Source organism: Odocoileus virginianus, chromosome 30 (assembly GCF_023699985.2).
Source record: "Odocoileus virginianus isolate 20LAN1187 ecotype Illinois chromosome 30, Ovbor_1.2, whole genome shotgun sequence".
NCBI classification, from domain to species: Eukaryota; Metazoa; Chordata; class Mammalia; order Artiodactyla; family Cervidae; genus Odocoileus; species Odocoileus virginianus.
The window spans coordinates 39,175,824-39,195,209 of record NC_069703.1 but is presented as its reverse complement, the minus strand read 5'-3'; the positions used below and the strand labels follow the sequence as shown (position 1 = coordinate 39,195,209).

The 19,386-nt window shown below is 41.5% G+C and overlaps 1 protein-coding gene across 5 annotated transcripts in view; it reads right to left on the bottom strand.

Annotated features, from left to right (window-relative positions):
* GMEB1 (glucocorticoid modulatory element binding protein 1) overlaps positions 1 to 15,874 on the bottom strand; it is a 36,509-nt gene extending 20,635 nt beyond the window's left edge. Inside the window, exons 1-4 of one of the 5 annotated variants that reach the window (XM_070459039.1) lie at positions 15,771 to 15,874; positions 9,526 to 9,683; positions 1,176 to 1,258; positions 247 to 371 (exon numbers count right to left, since the gene is read on the bottom strand). In XM_070459039.1, coding sequence (XP_070315140.1) covers positions 247 to 371; positions 1,176 to 1,258; positions 9,526 to 9,653 — 336 coding nt within the window. In that variant the 5' untranslated portion in view covers positions 9,654 to 9,683; positions 15,771 to 15,874. Of the gene's footprint in view, positions 1 to 246; positions 372 to 1,175; positions 1,259 to 9,525; positions 15,553 to 15,770 lie in introns of those variants that run through there. The other 4 variants (XM_020869251.2, XM_020869250.2, XM_020869252.2 and 1 more) reach the window with 4 other exon arrangements.
* Positions 15,875 to 19,386: the final 3,512 nt, after the last annotated feature.

Genomic DNA, 19,386 nt, shown 5'->3' with positions numbered 1-19,386 from the left:
AGGGATACAATGGTGAATAAGACAGACAAATTCTCAGCTCTCAAAAGACTTGTATTCTGGTGGGACTTGAACCCAGGTCAGTATCACTCCAAAGTCCTTTTTTTTTTTTTTCTTTTAAACTGTGACACAAAGGGACACCACAAAATTAAGAACACTGAAATGGCGGGGAAAAAGAGGTTCTAAAACCATACCCTTTGAAAACAAGGAGCCCCAAAATAGACCCTGGCAAGGAAAAAAGACAATTACCTTGACACACTTTACATTTATTCCTGGACATACAAACTTCTTCCAAAGGAGAATGGCTTTGCTCTCCCCACAAGTTATGGGGTAAGCAATTTCCATATCCTCATTTGCTTCTATAGTGCTTGCATCTTGCAAATGGAAAAAATATCAGTTATTTATCAAACACTCTTCTTTAAAGTTTAACTCAACATCTCTAGTCTCCTGGTTTCTCTGAGGGGCTAAGAGTTCACACTGATTTGTATTGTTTAGGAATCTTCTGGAAGAAATTTGGTGTAACAGCTCTCTTACCAAGATCCCACTATGTGCCAGACACTGTGCCTTGTGTTTTTACAGGTTCAATCTTTTTTAATTCTTAAAACAATCCTGTGAGGCAGTCACGGTTTCCTATGTACCTGTATGGGACTCAGAAAGGTGAAGGGATTTTCCCAAGGTCATACAGCTCAGTGAGAATGTGGGATTCAAACTCCAAGTTTAACTAATTTCAGAGTTCCTCTTCAGTTTCTTTCCACTGACTGCCTTCCAATCAGCACCTCATCAGCAACTTCCCTAATGACAGAGATCAACCTTGAGACTCCAACTACTTTGACCAATTTCTACTGATGAGAAATCTTTTCAGTAACCCTAGCAAACTAATGTTAAACATCAACTGATAGCCCTAGCATCTTAGCAGTGTCTCTCAATGTACTATCATCAAATTGATAGCTACAGCATTGGTAGAGCACACTGGGTAGTGAGGTGTGGGGGGACGGGGGGGGAAATCAGGTACAAAAAGCAAGAAATCTCAACCAAGGAGGCTAAGGTTAAAAGTACTAGAACAAGGCTTCCCTGGGGGTCCAGTGGTTACAACTTTGCGCTTCCACTGCAGAGGGCTTCCAATGCCTCCAAGTGAGGTTAAAAAAAAAAAAAAGTACTAGAACAACAAAATGACTTACCAATCCCTTCTTCAATTTTGTGTATTGTGTGAGTTTCTACTGCTACAACTGCCGTATTGTTCTCAGAGCCAGCTTCATAAATCCTGTTGTAAAAGTGTCCACAATAAACTACATAAATCATGACAAAATTAATATTCACAGCACAGGATTAAGAAATTTGTTTTAATCTATCTCAAAAGGAATAAAATAATATACTTTACAACTTGATGTTAGTGTTCCGACTTAAGCCCCAATGTATCTAAATTCCAGGCTGCCCAAGTCATGGAAATGAATCAACAACTTTCCTCATCCCAGAGGAAAAGTTTCTCTTGCTACTCTATTTACACTGCTACTTATAAAATACCTGTGTTTTACACCAGACTTATCCCTTCCTAACTTTAAAAGTTCATGACATAAAGTGTTGCTTCACTTGAAACATATTATAGAATTATCCAAACATGACTAAAAAGTAATACCTTTAGACAATTCAAACCAGGAAGAACTTACTGACTACAGAAGCTGATGTCCCTTGTTGGAATCTAGGCACTTTAGCCATTTTTACACTTTAGCATTTTTTAAGGCATCATAATCAAACTACAGACATGAGCAGAGCCTAGCTTTTTTTTAAAAAAGAGACAGAGCTATTATGCCCAAAGTAACTAGCAGTAATGAGAGGTACCACTTAAGGAAAACTCTCTCTCCAAAATGTTTCTGCCTCCTAAGAAATGGGCTCAGATAACCTGACATGAACACTGACATCCTTTGTTTAATTTCCACAATAAGCCTACCATGCTATTTACTGCACTAGCTATCCTAAAGCACTGCCTAACAATCTCCTCTGCATCAGTGATTTCCCTCCCCGACGGTGACACCTTTAGCACAGACCTCCCTTCTGAATTCCACAGCAGGACACAATTAAACTGCTAAATAAACAAATACATTTGAATATCCCATAGGACTTGATTGAATTATGTCTAAAATAACCAAGTTCTCTTTCCTCTCCCACCTCCCAAGCTTCTCTTCTTCCTATATTTCCCATCCTTGTTAATGGCACTACTCAGCACACAGTAGCCTAAAACAGAAGCTTGGAAATTACACTAAATTTCTCCCTTTTCATCCTCCTCAACTCCCACACAGCCAGTCACCAAGTCCTGCCAGATACACCTCCTTAACACCAGCCACCCTCCCTGTCTATTTCCACTGCTACTGCCTTAACTCAGGCTGCAACATGTTTAGTCTGAACCGGTCTCCTCACATCAACCTGATCTTCTATATTCCTTCCAGAATGGTCAGGTAACACTCTCCACAAAACCCTGCAAGAACCTCCTCCTTGCTGCTGAAATAAAGCCCCAAATACTTAATATGATATGTAAGTCCCTCCATGATCTGGTCCTCTGGTTTCAGTTCTCACCAAACCCCACCAGACAACCCAAGCCCCAATTGTACCAAACTGCCATCTTCTTTTATCCCTTCTGTTCTTGCTCTTCTTCCTCTTCCCAGAACATCTTTCCCCATCTTTTGTTTTTTAATCAGCAGCCTGTATGGTGCTTTTCCTTCCATCTCAGTCCTCCGGTATAATCACCCAATTCTCCTCTGTGACCCAACTGTACTTTAGGCTTTTGCCACAACAACTATAATACTTAATACTATTTACTTATTTACCTTTCTTCCTCTCCTTGGGCATAATCTAAGAGGTCCCTGAGAGGCCTAGTGGTTAGGATTCTGAGTTTCACTGCTGTGGCCTAGATTCAATCCCTAGCTGGAGAGCTAAGATCCCACTGTGCAGCACAGACCAAAAAAAAAAAAAACCACACCTCTACTTCAAGTAAATTTAGTAAGCTCATTCTAACTTAACCAGTATTTACAAAATCCTTTAAAATAATAGATTCTTGTCTATACATAATTTCAACAACCAGTAAATTGCACTTGGGAAGTTGGGGCATAGTCTACATTTTTACAGGCAAATAAGATTTTATCAGGGAAAATGTTTCTAAAGCAACTCATAACAGTGATGGATTTAGCTTAGTTCTCTATACTTAATAAAACTATAGTCAAAAATCAGAAAATATGTTTAAAATGTTAAGGATTTATAAGATACCAATATGCCTTCTGAATCATCAAAGTAAGCAAAATTAGGTTTACTAGAGCTTTTTTTAATAATCAACCCAAAACTTTATTATGATTGTTGCTGTTCCTTTATTAATTCACAAACATTCTTTGAGAACACATGATATACTAAATCCTTTTTTCCCAAGAACACAGAAGCTTACAGCCTAAATTGAAGTATAAAACATGCACACAGATTATTATGCTACAAATAATAAGTGGTAATTATGGATCAGTGAAGTACAAGTCAGTTACTATTAGCATTTACAATGACTGTGATGTTAACTTCACTAACAGTATAATGTGTGCATATAAATACATATAAATAGTATAATATATAGTACATATGTATACACAGTACTCTTGTATACATGTACAAGAGTTTTAAAGTTAAGTCCACATTATTGTATTCTAATTCACTGAAAACTGAAAATCTATATACGGGGTTGTTTTTTTTTATCTTGAATGTTAAGGAAAGCTATTCTGATTTATTGAATGTGGGATTCTTTTACATAAACTAAGGGGTACCCTACTGATCTGAGTTTATACATATTCCTAACACTTTAAACCTCCTACTAGGGAGGGATATGAGCATAAGGAAAGTAAGGTCACTATTCCTCAAATTGAACTATTCTACTCAGCACACTGAGTAAATTTATGTAGTATTAAAATCACCAGTCCATGATCTCATTGTTAAAAACTCTTATGAATCCAAAATGAATTGGAAAGTCAAGAATGTAATGGAATCTTAGTACTTTCATTCCTCCTGAGAATTTCCAAAGTATGTTTAAAGGTTTTATTTGAAAAAGTTAATAACCATCTTTTTTGTTTTTAAAAAGAAAGCATACCCTGAACAAGTCATCTTTGTTGGAAAAACTCCCAGAATAAAAAATCTTCTTAATATCTTAGTACTTGAGTACCTAGTATCTCTATTTTCTTAAAAAGTTGAATGTGGATATATTTTAACTTAGTATCATTATGAAAGTATCATCTTATACAATGTATCAGGTTCTATGTATTCATATAAAGAAACTGTTACCAAATACTCTACTTTTGCTTCATATGCATCCCTGAAAATGTGTATATGGTGAATATTTGGGAAAGTATAAAATGTCATATATGTAAAAAAAATTAAAATGATGGGCAAAAGGAATTACATATTGAAATCTAACAATACTTATATAAAATCTCTATTTCTTGCCTCTTGAATACCAGCCAGCCAGTTAGTTCAGTCGCTCAGTCACATCCAACTCTTTGCGACTCCATGGACTGCAGCATGCCAGGCTTCCCTGTCCATCACCAACTCCCAGAGCTTATTCAAACTCACATCCATCGAGTTGGTGATGCCATTCAACTATCTCATCCTCTGTTGCCCCCTTCTCCTCCTGCCTTCAATCTTTCCCAGCATCAGAGTCTTTCCAAATGAGTCAGTTCTTTGCATCAGGTGGCCAAATTGGAGTTTTAGCTTCAGCTCAGTCCTTCCAATGAATATTCTGGATTCACTTCCTTTAGGATGGACTGGTTGGATCTCCTTGCAGTCCAAGGGACTCTTCAAGAGTCTTCTCCAACACTACAGTTCAAAAGCATCAATTCTTCGGTGCTCAGCTTTCTTTATAGTCCAACTCTCACATCTTTTGAATATAATCTTTACCAATTTATTCCTAACAATTTATGCATACCCTTTGATTGTTTATTTCCTTCACACTTGAATTATAGCCCATCAGGTGAAGTGTGATGAGGCTGAACACTGACACCTGATAATTTTCATCTTTGTCTCAAGTGTATTAAAATTATGAGACCTATATATCTCATCACTAGAATCACTGTTTTTGTACCCTGCTCATTTTTACAAAATGAGGCTAAAATGCAATAAAATATTAAAATAATTTAATAATACAACTGACAAACACCTCAAAATGCAATAGCTCAAAAAAAAAAAAAAAAGGCAATACCTCAAAATGTTTATTCACTAGCTCATGCATTAAAATTCACTGTAGACAGTGGATTGGGAAGTCAATATATGTTGGACAAAGGTGCCTCTACCTAATCAAGCAATGCCAAGTATCCACAAAAGACAGTATCATTTGGAAAATAAAAGAGACAAACAGAAAATTAAGTGGAACCAAATCTTCAAAAGAATTAAGTCTCGAAGTAGCATAGAATTTTTTTCTGTCTCCACTGTGGATAGGACAAATGACAACTGGAGTGCTTTAGGAAAGACAGAAGAGCCTGCCCCCTAATCCTTCCTGATGTTACCACACCTCAAAATGTAATGACTACAAGTATGTGTGTGTGTGTCAAAATAAAATCCCCAAATGAGTTTGAATAAGCATGCATAATCTGTTGGTGCCAACAAAAATTTAAGCCACTCTATAGACTATATGTTAGACATTATTTATATCAACTTTCCTTAATAGACCTTAGAATATCTCCTTTATGCTTAATAATATTTAGAAATGTCAGATTTCCCTCATGGCCTAGTGGTTAAGAATCTACCTGCCAATGCAGGGGACATGGGTTTGATCCATAGTCCAGGAGGATTCCACGTGCCATGGGGCAACTGAGCCCATGTGCTGCACTACTGAAGCCCAAGAACCTAGAGCCCAGCCAGAGAAGACACTGCAGTGAGAAGCCCATACACCACAACTAGAGAGTAGCCTCTGATCACCACAACTAGAGAAAGTCCACGCACAGCAAAAAAGACCCAGCACAGTCCATAAATAAAATTTATTAAAAAAGAAAAAAATGTCAGAAGACTATGGTTATGTTTTTAAAACTAATAAGAAAGTGTCCTTATCTTTTACAGATACATACAAATCTCTGGGATTTGCTTCAAAAAAAATTCAGGAGTGGGCAGATGTAGAGATGAAATCAGACTGGCCATGTGTTGACAATCGCTAAAGCTGGGTGATGGATGCTTACATGGGAGTTCATTATCATATTTTCTTTATTTGGAGGTATATTTGAAATTTCCTGTAATAAAAAGCTTTTTAAATTACCAAGACAGGTTAATAGTTTAACAGGTTTTCCCTAGAAGTTTTTAAGGCAAGGTACACGACTTAGTAGACTGGGATTAGATTACTGTCCTTCCTTAGTATTGTGGGGAGATTGGTTCCAGAAAACCCCTGAAAACACCAAAATCCACAGATATGCAAGTCTCTTATAAAATGGCATATAATATTTGCATATAATCTACACACATCCTCCCATATACTTAAATCAGCTACTGCATAAATGAGATGATTAAAAATTAATGAATGATTAAAACTAATGATTAAAAAAACTGTTAGCCTATTAGCCTATCTTGGTAATTTAAAAGGCTTTTTATTATAGGAAATTTCAAAAATACCTCCAAATAAAGAAAATATGATGATGAACCACCATGTAAGCATCCATCACCCAGCTTCAACAATTATCAACACATGGCCAGTCTGATTTCACATCTACATCTGCCCACTCCTGAATTTTTTTTGAAGCAAATCCCAGACATTTGTATGTATCTGTAAAAGATAAGGACTCTTTCTTATTTGTTTTAAAACTATAACCACAGTTTTCTGACATTTCTTTCTTTTTTAATAATTTTTACTTATTACTATGCTGGGTCTTTTTTGCTGTGCGTGAACTTTCTCTAGTTGTGATCAGAGGCTACTCTCTAGTTGTGATGCCTGGGCTTCTCACTGCGGTGTCTTCCAAGCTGTGAAAGGAGTACATCAAGGCTTATTTAACTTATATGCAGAGTACGTCATGTGAAATGCCAGGCTGGATAAAGCACAAGCTGGAATCAAGACTGCAGGGAGAAATATCAATAACTTCAGATACGCAGATGACACTACCCTTATGAAAGAAAGAAAAAAGAGGTAAAGAGATTCTTTTTTTTTTTTGTTCTTTTTTTTTTTTTTTTTTTTTTAATTTTTATTAGTTGGAGGCTAATTACTTTACATCATTACAGTAGTTTTTGTTATACATTGATATGAATTAGCCATGGATTTACATGTACTCCCCATCCCAGTCCCCCCTCCCACCTCCCTCTCCACCCGATCCCTCTGGGTCTTCCCAGTGCACCAGGCCCGAGCACTTGTCTCATGTACCCAACCTGAGCTGGTTATCCGTTTCACCCTAGAGAATATTACTCAGCCATTAAAAAGAATTCATTTGAATCAGTTCTAATGAGATGGATGAAACTGGAGCCCATTATACAGAGCGAAGTAAGCCAGAAAGATAAAGACCATTACAGTATACTAACACATATATATGGACTTTAGAAAGATGGTAACGATAACCCTATATGCAAAACAGAAAAAGAGACTCAGATGTATGGAACAGACTTGTGGACTCTGGGAGAAGGCGAGGGTGGGATGTTTCAGGAGAACAGCATTGAAACATGTATATTATCTTTTTTTTTTTTAAGAGATTCTTTTTTGAAAGTGAAAGAGGAGAGTGAAAAAGTTGGCTTAAAATTCAACATTCAGAAAACTAAGATCATGTCACCCGGTCCTATCACTTCATTTCAAATAGATGAGAAAACAATGGAAACGGTGACAGACTATTTTCCTGGGCTCCAAAATCACTGCAGATGGTGACTGCAGCCATGAAATTAAAAGACGCTTACTCCTTGGAAGAAAAGCTATGACCAACCTAGACAGCATATTAAAAAGCAGAGACATTACTTTGCCAACAAAGGCCCGTCTAGTCAAAGCTATGGTTTTTACAGTAGTTATGTATGGATGTGAGAGTTGGACTATAAAGAAAGCTGAATGTCAAATAATTGATGCTTTTGAACTGTAGTGTTGGAGAAGACTCTTGGAAGTCCCTTGGATGCAAGGAGATCCAACCAGTCCATCCTAAAGGAAGTCAGTTCTGAATATTCACTAGAACTGATGTTGAAGCTGAAACTTCAACACCTGAAACTATGGCCATCTGATGCGAAGAACTGACTCACTGGAAAAGACCCTGATGCTGGGAAAGATTGAAGGCAGGAGGAGAAGGGGACGACAGAGGATGAGATGGTTGGATGGCATCACCAACTCAAGAGACATGAGTTTGAGCAAGCTCTGAGAGTTGGTGATGGACAGGGAAACCTGGCATGCTATACAGTCCATGGGGTTGCAAAGATTTGGACACGACTGAGTGACTGAACTGAACTGAAGATTACTTGTAATATCTAATATAATATAAATGCTTGTAAATAGTCTCCTGTATGTGGCAAATTCAATTTTGCTTTTTGGAACTTTCTGGAATTTTTTTTCCAGCCAAGGTTGGTTGAATCTGAGGATGTGGAACCTACAGATACAGAGGGCCAATTGTGTGTTTGTCTAGTGAAAGTTGCTCAGTTGTATCCGACTCTTTGCCACCCCATGGACTGTAGCTTACCAGGCTCCTCATCCATGGAAATCTCCAAGCAAAAATACTGGAGTGGGTAGACGGTCCTTTCTCTCAGGGATCTTTCCAACCCAGGGATAGAACCCAGGTCTCCCACATTGCAGGTGAATTCTTTACCATCTGAGCCACTAGGGAAGCCCATAGAACACTTCTGATCCTTAATAAACAGTTAGCCCCCTCTTCTCTCTGGAGATCTAATTCCTGTTTAACTTTTAAGACCACTTAAGAATCTTATTTCTTCTCTCAAATTTATAGTGATTTTCTAAATCACTTCTCTGAATGCAAAAACACATCCTAACCATGCCACTTGGCACTTCTTAGATTCTGCCAAGTAAGTGATTAGTCTATAAACATGTATTTTTGCTTTGCACAACTAGATTGCAAGTTTCATGATGGTGGGAACCATGTGCTATATTTCTTTCAATACCTTTGTGATATGTTGTATAATGGTAGGTGACTGATATACATATTTTTGATAGACTAAGCTTGATAATTTGCCCATCCATGAGGGCCCAGAAAACTTCTGGTAGGAATACTTTTACAGCTGCCTTGCTTATTCTCCTCTGACTGTAACTATCTCATCTTTGGGCAAAAGTACCACATGTACCAAGGCACTGTGCTAAACAGTGTGGATAAATATGATGAGGGAACCATGTAGCTTATCCTCAAGGAACTCAAGAGTAGGGGGTGAGAGACGAGCAAACAGTCAGTTGTTGTAATAAGTACTGAATGACAAATATAGCACACAGCACATTATAGAGAAGAAAACTTAGCTCTGAGAATTGATGTTGAACGTTCCATTGTGCTAAGTCACCTTAAAGTTATAATATCTCCACTCTTTAAACTCCCCCAAATTTTCAGAATATTCCAATCTTTAGTCACTTACCCTTGTTGCACAGGTTGTAACTGCAAGATCACTTGGGTTTTAGTGTCTTCAGGGTTCTCCCCTTCATTTCCTTCAGTGGGTACCACAACCACATCCCCCACTGGGACACTCACTTCTGCATTAGCCATCTTTCACATGAAGTCAGATAGCTGGGAATGCTGTCAGAAATAAGAAGCACCAATAATTTTGTCTGATTTGAAAAGATGACAACCATAGGAAAGGAACAGCAATATAATAACTCTTAATTCCAAGGGCATCCTGGAGATCACGGTCTCCTGAAAAAGATGGGAATTGTGAGAAAGGGCAGACATAGGCTCTGATCTTTCCACAGAAATGCCTTCGGACTCACTAGTTACTTAAGATTTTCTTAGTACGTGTGATTCACCCAGTGGTATGCTGCAGGCAGCTCTACCAGCTCCTGAGAACCAACTGTGCACGTGCATGTGTGCTCAGTCGTTCAGTCCTGTCCAGCTCTTTGCGACCCCATGGACTGTAGCCCGCCAGGCTCCTCTGTCCATGGAATTTTCTAGGCAAGAATACTGGAGTGGGTTGCCATTTCCTACTCCAGAGAATTTTCCTAACCCAGAGATTGAACCTGCATTTCTTGCATCTTCCGCACTGCAGGTGGATTCTTTACCACTGAGTCATAGGGGAAGCCAACTGTGTACATCTCTTTCCAACTCCCAGTTTAGCAACATCAAGTTGGTAGCTTGCAATCAGTGATTCTGGGAGTATATGCACCAAAGAAATTGGCAAGCATTACAAATCAGGGTATTTTTTATTCTAGAGAGCTGGTATACAACACACCACTAGATCCATCCCAAACAGTAAGTGCTTAGAAAGTAAGAATCATCTATTTTCTTTGCAACCAGCCATTACACTTCATCAAGCATTCTGAAACTAAGTTGCATAGAAAAAGAAAGATGATTTGCATTGTATGGCTGTTTAATAAATGCTGTGTCCAACTGTATGACTTCTAGGAACATCTTAATACCTCTTTGCCTTAAACTGAATGGAGATAGGCTCTTGCCTGACACTTCAGTTGCAGAGCTGTTGGGGAAACTACCGTCCAGTACCAAAAGATCTTTGACTCTAAATTAACTCAAAGCATTATCTCAATCTTAATGAAAACTCAGAGGGTCCTAAGTTACTAAGCTGTTAGTCTTCACAGCTGAAAAGAAAGGAGAGGGTCATATAAGAAAATATAGATAAGAGTACTCTGTTGACTGAGATATGTGAGTGCTTGAAGATGGACTGCAATGAACCGTGCCTAGACACACAATGGATATATATTTGGTACTCAAGATGACCAAATCCACATTTCAGCTCTGCCACAGCAATTGTCTGCCTATAATACACACATTTAACACAGCACTCAAAGTCTCCTTCATTTGGCCCCCCAAATTTCCCAGTTTTATCTGCAACTATAATACCCCAAGAATTTTAAATCCAGCCACATCAATCTCTCACTGAATTCTGGACATGTAACATGTATAGGTTTCCGTACCTTTGTTATTCTGTAAGCCCAAAACTCCTTTCTCCCTCATCTCCTTCTCCCTTCAAGGCCCAGTTCAAAGCTCACTCCTCCACAAAGCCACTACCTCCCCATTTTCTCTCCTGTAGGCCCCAATACTTGCTTGCCACTCTCCTCTAGTGTTTAATCACAGTGGCCTTGTACTGAGGGTAACTGAACACCCATCTACCTCCATGACCACACTGTGAAGACAGGCGTTGCTTATCTAAAAATCTTGTCTCCTACAGCCTTGTTCCTTGCAGGCACTGACATAGAGCAGTTCAATCAACTTTTGTTTGTGTTTGACCAAGTTAAAATTCCTCACATATGACTTAGACCTGCCCTTTATGATTCTCACATTCAAACTTTTTCGTGGATTCAACACCTCCTATATCCAAAAACCTCTTAAAATATCTTAGGCATCTTAAACTAAAAGCATGTTCCCTCTCAAACCTGCTCTTATGTTTCCTGCCTCAATAAATGGCGCTACCCTCCACCCATTTTCTCAAGTCAGAAACGAAGGAGCTATTTTTGACTCCTCTTTCTTCTCTTTCTAAATTCAACCAACCACCAAATAAATCCTAGCCATTCTATCACCTATATATCTCTTTTAACCATCCTCCACTCTCCATCTGTGCTGCCATCATCATATGCTGAACCACCACACTGTTACCTGGATTTTTCCAGCTGCTTCTCATCAGTATCCTAGCCTCTGATCTGGATCTCCAACTCATTATTAGATAAGAGACAAAATGATCTGACTAAAGGCCATTTCCCCCACTTAAAAAATCCTTCAGGGCATTCCCTTTGCTGCTATTATGGTGCAAACATCCTGACTTACAAAACCCACCAAATCTGTCCCCTGCCCACCCTGCTGGCCTCATTTCCCACAGTTCTTCTCACACAGTGGGCTCCTGCCGTTGCATTTTTTCCAAATTCTCAAACATGCCATATTTCCTCACCTGATCCTTCACACTTATTTGCTCTACCTGGAATTCTTTTTTCTGTCCTTTTTGGCAAGTCACTGCTATACTTTTGTGACATTTAAAACATCACTTCCTCAGAGAGGCCCTCTGTGACTTCCTTGACTAGATTTGAGGGGGGTCTTCTTGCCTCCTGAAGCATCCCTCTCACAACCATCAGCCCACTCTGTCAGTCTCTCCTTACCAGACTGCATCCGGGGACAGAAAAGCTAGCTTTACTTTTTTAACAGGCTTCCCTATGCTAGCTCAGTGCCCAGGGCCACAAGTGCAATAATTTTCAAATAGCAGACTTCTATTTACAAAACTGCCTACCTAAAACTTTCTAAGGAAATCTGGTACACAGCAGGTATGTAATAAATTTTCATGCAATCAGTGACACACTTTACCCCAAAAGACTTCTAGAACTTTCTACTTCTTTAATTTAGGGGATATAAATTTGCTTAGAAAGCTTGAACTTCCCATAATGACAGGGAGAAATCACAACGGACACAGTTAGGCTCCTTAGATATGAAAAGGGATGGTATCTGTTCTTAAAGAACTACGGAAGGGAAAGAGATATGTGACACTGTCATATAGTAGAGGAAAAAAGTAATTGCAAGATACTAGAATATACAATCTGAACTTCTATAAATTAAAAGTTTAAAACTGGAGGTGGGGGGAGGGGTGGCGGATGGGAAATCAATGGACCAGTTTGGCTGGCTGCCAGAAACAGAACCTAAATGATTAGAACCTTTGAGTCTAGAAAATGCCAAAAGGGATATGATGAAGTATAAAATGCCATCAAATCCTAGAATAATTGAACCGATTGATATCTTTAAAGTTTGAACCATAAAAATGTAGGATGAATTGAAATAATCACAGCTAACATTTGTCAGACACTTATTTGTTGTCAAGCACTATCCTGCTACATATTCAATGAATTTAAAAGATAAAATACTTTAGCATATAACAATCATCGGTAATTTATTATTTCAAAAAAGTGGTTTAAATGTTAAATTAACAGCATAGGTAAATTAATGGGTTACAAAAGCAAAATTAGAAGGATGCTTCTAGTTCAACCTTCTACCCTAAGGTTGAGTCCTCTCTCTCTACAATATTCTGAATAAATGGTTGACTAACTTCTTGATTAATACTTTCCTCAATAAGAACTCATATTTTACTTCTTACCCCTCCCACACCTTGGAACTCAAAAGCAATATTATGGCTGCTTCTCTAACGTTCTGAGAGTTTACCAGAAAAGATAATTATAATCATCCACAATAAGTCTCTCATTGTCAGTCAGACACACAGGTCTGATCCCACATGGCAATTGTTACATTCCTCAGAGAAGCAAGTTTGGGTTGAATATCTCTTACTACCCTAAATACCATATTCCGAGCAAGAAACCCTAACCAGCTCTACAGACTACACTGGCTAATTGGAAGGTCATTTCTTTGAGCTGAGTGTAAATTGAAAAGTGGTTCTTGTTTATAGCAACAAAAACTAAGGGAAGATGAGTAAGTTGCTCCTTTGGGTAGTTCATGGACGGGACCTTGGAGTATTCATTGTGGAATCGCACAACACTCTGTAGTTCTAGAACACACATAAGGGAAATATGTCAAACTTCTGTGAAAAGGGAGAATTATTTGTAGCTATTTTTAAAGACAAGACACCTTGAAAGTAACTACATGACTACTCATGTAACCTATCAAAAAATTAAATCAGTGATACCTGACCTAATCTGGATTAAATTCATTTTTGTGTTCTGAGAAGTTTGAAGAACAGGCCAAGATGGAAGCACAAGTGTCACATGATCATAGGAACATGACAGTTGGTAGCTGAGGGGGAGTCATAGAAATACCATATATCCTGAAATTTTCTAACTCCAAAATGTATGTTTCATACTTTAATTTTTGTAGACTATGTAGCCTATTCTAAGAAATTTCCAACTTAAAAACTTTATATTACATGAGGTCAAAACTCCTTGATTTTTTTCCTTCTTTATTCTGTTTCATGTATTTACTAGGTGATCCAGGGCACTACCAGATGTAATGAACCCAACAGGTCACTCACTACACAGGACCACTGAGGTAAAAAGTCATAGCAAATGAAGTTTCGGATGAATCACTTAATAGTGACCACTCTGTAGGTGTTCGGAGAAGCAATTGCAAAACGGATTTTTTGAAGGGTCAACCTACTACAGTTGAGGAGATTTCTTCTTAGGACGAGAACAAAACACAGCCCAAACTAACCCCATGAAGCTGAGTTGGCTATTCAATATGTCTGCTGTAAATACGAGTAAGCAACTAACAGGTAACTAAAGAAAAAAGTTAAGTCAGTAGACAATAAATACACATAATTGATAAAAGGCTGACAAATTAGGTCAGTCCAACAATTTAATGAAAAAGTCCCCCAAACGTTCCATAAGCAAAGAGAGAGAAAAGAATCCTGTGAGACTAAAATTAGCTGATCCTCTCTTTCCTTAATCCTCCAGGTTAAGAAGGAAAATGACACTTCTTGGTTCTCCTAAATATACACGAGTTAAGGCCCCTGTTTGTGTCTGTTAGGAAGTGTTTGTGAATTTCTCTCATCTTGCGAGAATGCCTCCTCCTGCTCCTTACACAGCCAAGGCTTCCCATGATCAAGACTTGACGTGTCTTAAGTCTGGTTGGATCACACTCCAGGACCCTCAAGAGTCTGCTCTCACCTCTCCTGCCCCTCAATTAGGAAACACCAGGCCAATTCCCCTGTCATTTTAGAAAGCAGGGATATGCTAGCCTTCTTCCCAACAATTACCTTCTTCCCGGGCCTCAAAAACTCAGGTTTCCCCATCCGCGACAGGCCAGATCACCCTGCTTTCTACCTCTGTGAGGTACTCCAAGCTCTCTTTTATTCCCTCACAGATCTGGACCCTTCTCATTCCTTCGTCTGGAGGCTCTGAGGTGTCTTCCTACCGCCCCCTCATCTAGGAGAAGGTAGAGGCCTGCTCACTTTCCCTTGGAGCTGTTCTTCCTTGTCCCCTGCTTACCGGACCTGTCACTGTGCCTTCGGGGAAGCACCTGCCTCTTTTCGCCTGGACTGAATGGCCGAGGCCTCTAGGCGCCCCCGGGTGAAGCTTGGACACTCTTCCTCAGCAGAACCCACTCTCTGCCCTCGCTCCCCACCCCAAGGCTCCGAGAGGTCCTCATGGGCAGGCAGCGGACTTCCTTCACTCTTCCCCCCCGTCCTTTCACCACTACCCCCTAGCCCGAGAGCGACCCAGGCCTCATCCCCAGCTCCTCATCGAAGGGCCTGGTGCTCCCCAGATCCCGCCTTTAGGGATACCCCCTCGATCCCCAGACCCCTCCCCGGGGTCCTAGACGTCCGGGCCTCTCAGTCCGGAGTCGCTCCGGCCCTTCCTGGTCCCTCGGCAGAGGACTTCCGGGCCCCTCGGTCCGGGGGCGCCAGGGCCCCCCAGTGCCAGGCTCGCCGGCCCCCCGCCGCTCTCGGCCGGGGGCCGGACCCGAGCGGCGCGGCCGGCCGCGCTGGGGGCGGCCCGGCTGCTCAGGCGGACCCAGCGGCAGCGTCCCCCCACCCCCCCGCGGCGCCGCGACGTCCGCTCGCTCCCCGGCGGCGGCGGCGGCACGCACAGGGCGTGGGGAGGCGCCCGCGGAGGCAGCAGCCCCCCGCCCCCTGCGCGCCCGCCCGCCCTCGCCGGCCGCCGCGCTCGCCCCCCCGCCCCCACCCCACCCCGCGCCCGCGCCCGCGCGCCCACCCCTCCCCCTCCTCACCGTCTCCGTCGGGCGGGCGGGCGGCGAGCGGCCAGGGCGGGCGGGCGACGGAGCATGCGCAGAGGCCGCCACGGCCGCTACCGCCACCGCCGCCGCCAGGCCGGGCTTCAACACTTCCGGCCGCCGCCGCCGGCGAGTTGGAACCTTAAAGGGGACGCGTCCCTATTGCCAGCCCGCGGAGGATGAACTTCAGCCGGAGAGTTTGGGGCCTTTATCAGAGCAAGCAGCTTCTGCTCTGGAAAATTAGTGTTGGGAGGGACGCCAGGGACCCTAATAACTCTTCTAACCCCACTTCATGGATGAGGAAAACGTGGTCTAAATTAAAGACACCTCATCCGCGATCGGGAACAAAGGCAGGTCTCTCAAAGGCAGGACTCCCCTTGGAGGACTCTGCTGCCCCTCTTCACTCCTCAGATCCGGTTATGAAGCTTACATTTACCAGACTTTCAAAAGTGATGATCCAACTACCAATTTGGAATCAAAAGATCTGGTTGAGTATAGAGTCTGTAAGCAAACTCCTTTGCTCTCTCTGACCCATGCATGTTTGCCAAGACTTTTCTGGCTCGAGTTGGTTCTGGGTTCCAGTCAGAACCCATAAATTCTTTGGGGGTTACTTGACAGCTCTAAACCCCTATTTCGTCTAGGACAGAGGTTGTCGTTAGCGTTTAAAGAAGTGATACTTGAAAATGCTTAGGAGAGTTCCTGGGGCCAGTCGTAATAATTAGCAAATATTAAGACCTTTGTAGGAATTTCCCTGGAGGTCCATTAGTTAAAACTCCTTGCTTCCAATGCAGGGGAACAGGTTTGATCCTGGTCAGGAAACTAAGATCTGTTCCGCTAATAAATAAAAATAGCTTAAAAAAAAAATGAAGACCTTTTGTCTAGCTGGGCCTTGAAGAAGATTCCTTTATCTCATATAATCCTCTTGGCAACTCTACTAAGTAGCTTCTTTTCACTCCCGTTTTACAAATAAAATACAGGAGGCTAAGAGAAATTAATGAACCCCTCAAGGTCACCGAACTTGTAAGTAGTATAACCGGGATGCAAACTCAAGCCCTTCTTTCTGCGGAGAGTATAGTTATAAGCACTTAGATGGTTGCTACCTTTATTAAGAATGAATGAGGTGGTGGTATGCAGGCACTTTTTTGAGTTGGGGGGAGAGTTGCTTCCCCATCTTGCCTGCTCTTATGACTCACATCTCTGTTCTCTGTCCCCTCTGTCATGAGGAAGTAACAGGAAGTTTTACAGGCTCTTGATTCAAGAACAGGTGAGGCAGCCCAGGAGTCAAACAATAGAAAAGGATTTGGGGGCCAGACAACCTGGATTCTAGGCTTGGTTATCAAAGCTCATCACTGCATTGGTGACTGCAGCCATGAAATTAAAAGACGCTTACTCCTTGAAAGAGAAGTTATGACCAATCTAGACAGCATATTAAAAAGAAGAGACATTACCTTGCCAAAAACGGTCCATCCAGTCAAGACTATGGTTTTTCCAGTAGTCATGTATGGATGTGAGAGTTGGACTATAAAGAAAGCTGGGCGCCAAAAAATTGATGCTTTTGAACTGTGGTGGAGAAGACTCTGGAGAGTCCCTTGGACTGCAAGGAGATTCAACCAGTCCATCCTAAAGGAAATCAGTCCTGAATATTCACTGGAAGGACTGATGCTGAAGCTGAAACTCCAATACTTTGGCCACCTGATGTGAAGAACTGACTCATTCGAAAAGACCCTGATGCTGGGAAAGATTGAAGGCAGGAGGAGAAGGGGATGACAGAGGATGAGATGACGGGACAGCATCACCGACTCAAGGGACAGGAGTTTGAGTAAACCCCGGGAGTTGGTGATGGACAGGAAAGCCTGACGTGCTGCAGTCCATGGAGTCACAAAAGAGTCGGACACGAGTGAGCAACTGAACTGAACTGATCAAAGCTCAGGGATCTTGGCCAAGTCACATCTCCTTTATGCCTTGATTTCCTCATCTGTAAAACTGAGATAGTTTTCTCACTGTGTCTGTCTCTCAGGGCTGTTTTCAGGATCAAATGAGGAGGTTTAGTATCCACATTCATATCCATTCTTATGATCAAGAATTTACACATTAGCAGATGATTCTGAATATAATAGGGACTGGTCATGACTGGACTCTTGACCTTTGTGAACTATTTCATAGTGATACCATCTATATATTTTTTTCATCTATATCTTTTGATTATGCATCGTGCACTAATGGAACATTTACCAAAACCCTGTCCCTGTCTTCCAGAAGCTCTCGGTCTACCTTCTTCAGGAACAGAATTGTAAACATGCAGGGTGTAAGGTGTGATAGGTGTTATGGTAGAGATACAAACAACGCACTGAAAAAGTGCAAAGGACTCTCCCTGCAGGATTCCTGAAAGGCTTCACAGATGAGGGGGCAATTGCACCTGGTCTTAAAGGATGACGAGTTCATCCTTTAAGGGAAAAGTGGGGCAGAACATTCCAAAAAGAACAAGTGGGTGTGAAGAGGGAGGCTCGGAACCAGATGGTCCTCATAAAGAGTGAAGAGGTATTCAAGGAGTGGGGACCCACTGGAGGTTTAAGTCCTCTCTGGCTGTGCTGCTAACACCCAGTCCCAGCCTGCAGGACTTACCTGGACCACTGAAGTAATTCCTAGTACTCAGCAACCCTGTCCACCCACCTTCTAAATGTTATCTACCCTAGGGACCTAGAGGGAGTAATCTTTTAAAGAAACAAAGTAGGTGATTTCTCTGTTTAAAAACCCTTCAGTAGCTTCGCATTGCACTTAGAATAAAACCTGGACCCCTTGCTAGGACCACCGCGTGTGATGTTCCTGCCCTCCTCCGACCTCACTCCCTATGCTCCAGACAACCTATGTGTGCCTGGAACCCCCGCTCAGGTCCTTGTCATGGCTCTTCCGTCTCCCTGGGCAGCTCTTCCCTCAGGTTTTCAAGGTTCACTCATCTTTCCTTCCTCACAGGCCTTCCCTGGCTCCCAACCTTAAAGCGGGGTCCCCAGCCACATTCTACTCTATCACTGTTGCTCCCCTTTCCATCAGGGCGCTGGTCAGTTTCATTTGGAGGACTCTTCACGGCACCACATTTGAGAGAACTCCTATATCCATGTCCTAGTTATTGTCTCCCAACCTCCAGCTAATTTTCATAGCAGTCTCCACAATGTGAAATCCTCTGGATTATTTCTTGATCTATTTTGTGTCAATCTATGAAGTATGGTGCGTGGCAAATGTTTTTTGATTGAATGACTGAATAATCAGAAAAAAATGCTAAGATATGGACTGGAGAGGAGAAAGACCAGGACAAGAAAACTTCTGTGAGGGAGACTAGGATCATCTTTCTAGGATCCTCCCCTCGAGAGAGAGATATGCTTCATGCAGGGCAGAGTTCATGGCTTTGGACACAGTTCCAATCGAAACAAGTCTTAGTGACCAAGTGAATGTGATGAATGAGAGAAAGGGATGAGGATATTCCCCAAGTAAAAGAATGAAGCAGGAAGAGTTGGGATTGAGAGAAAGTGGAAATGATGAGTCTACTTGAGCTTCTTCAGTCTGTGATATTTGAGGGGCATCTAAATGAAAGCCTCCAGGAGGAAGTTGGATTGACTTG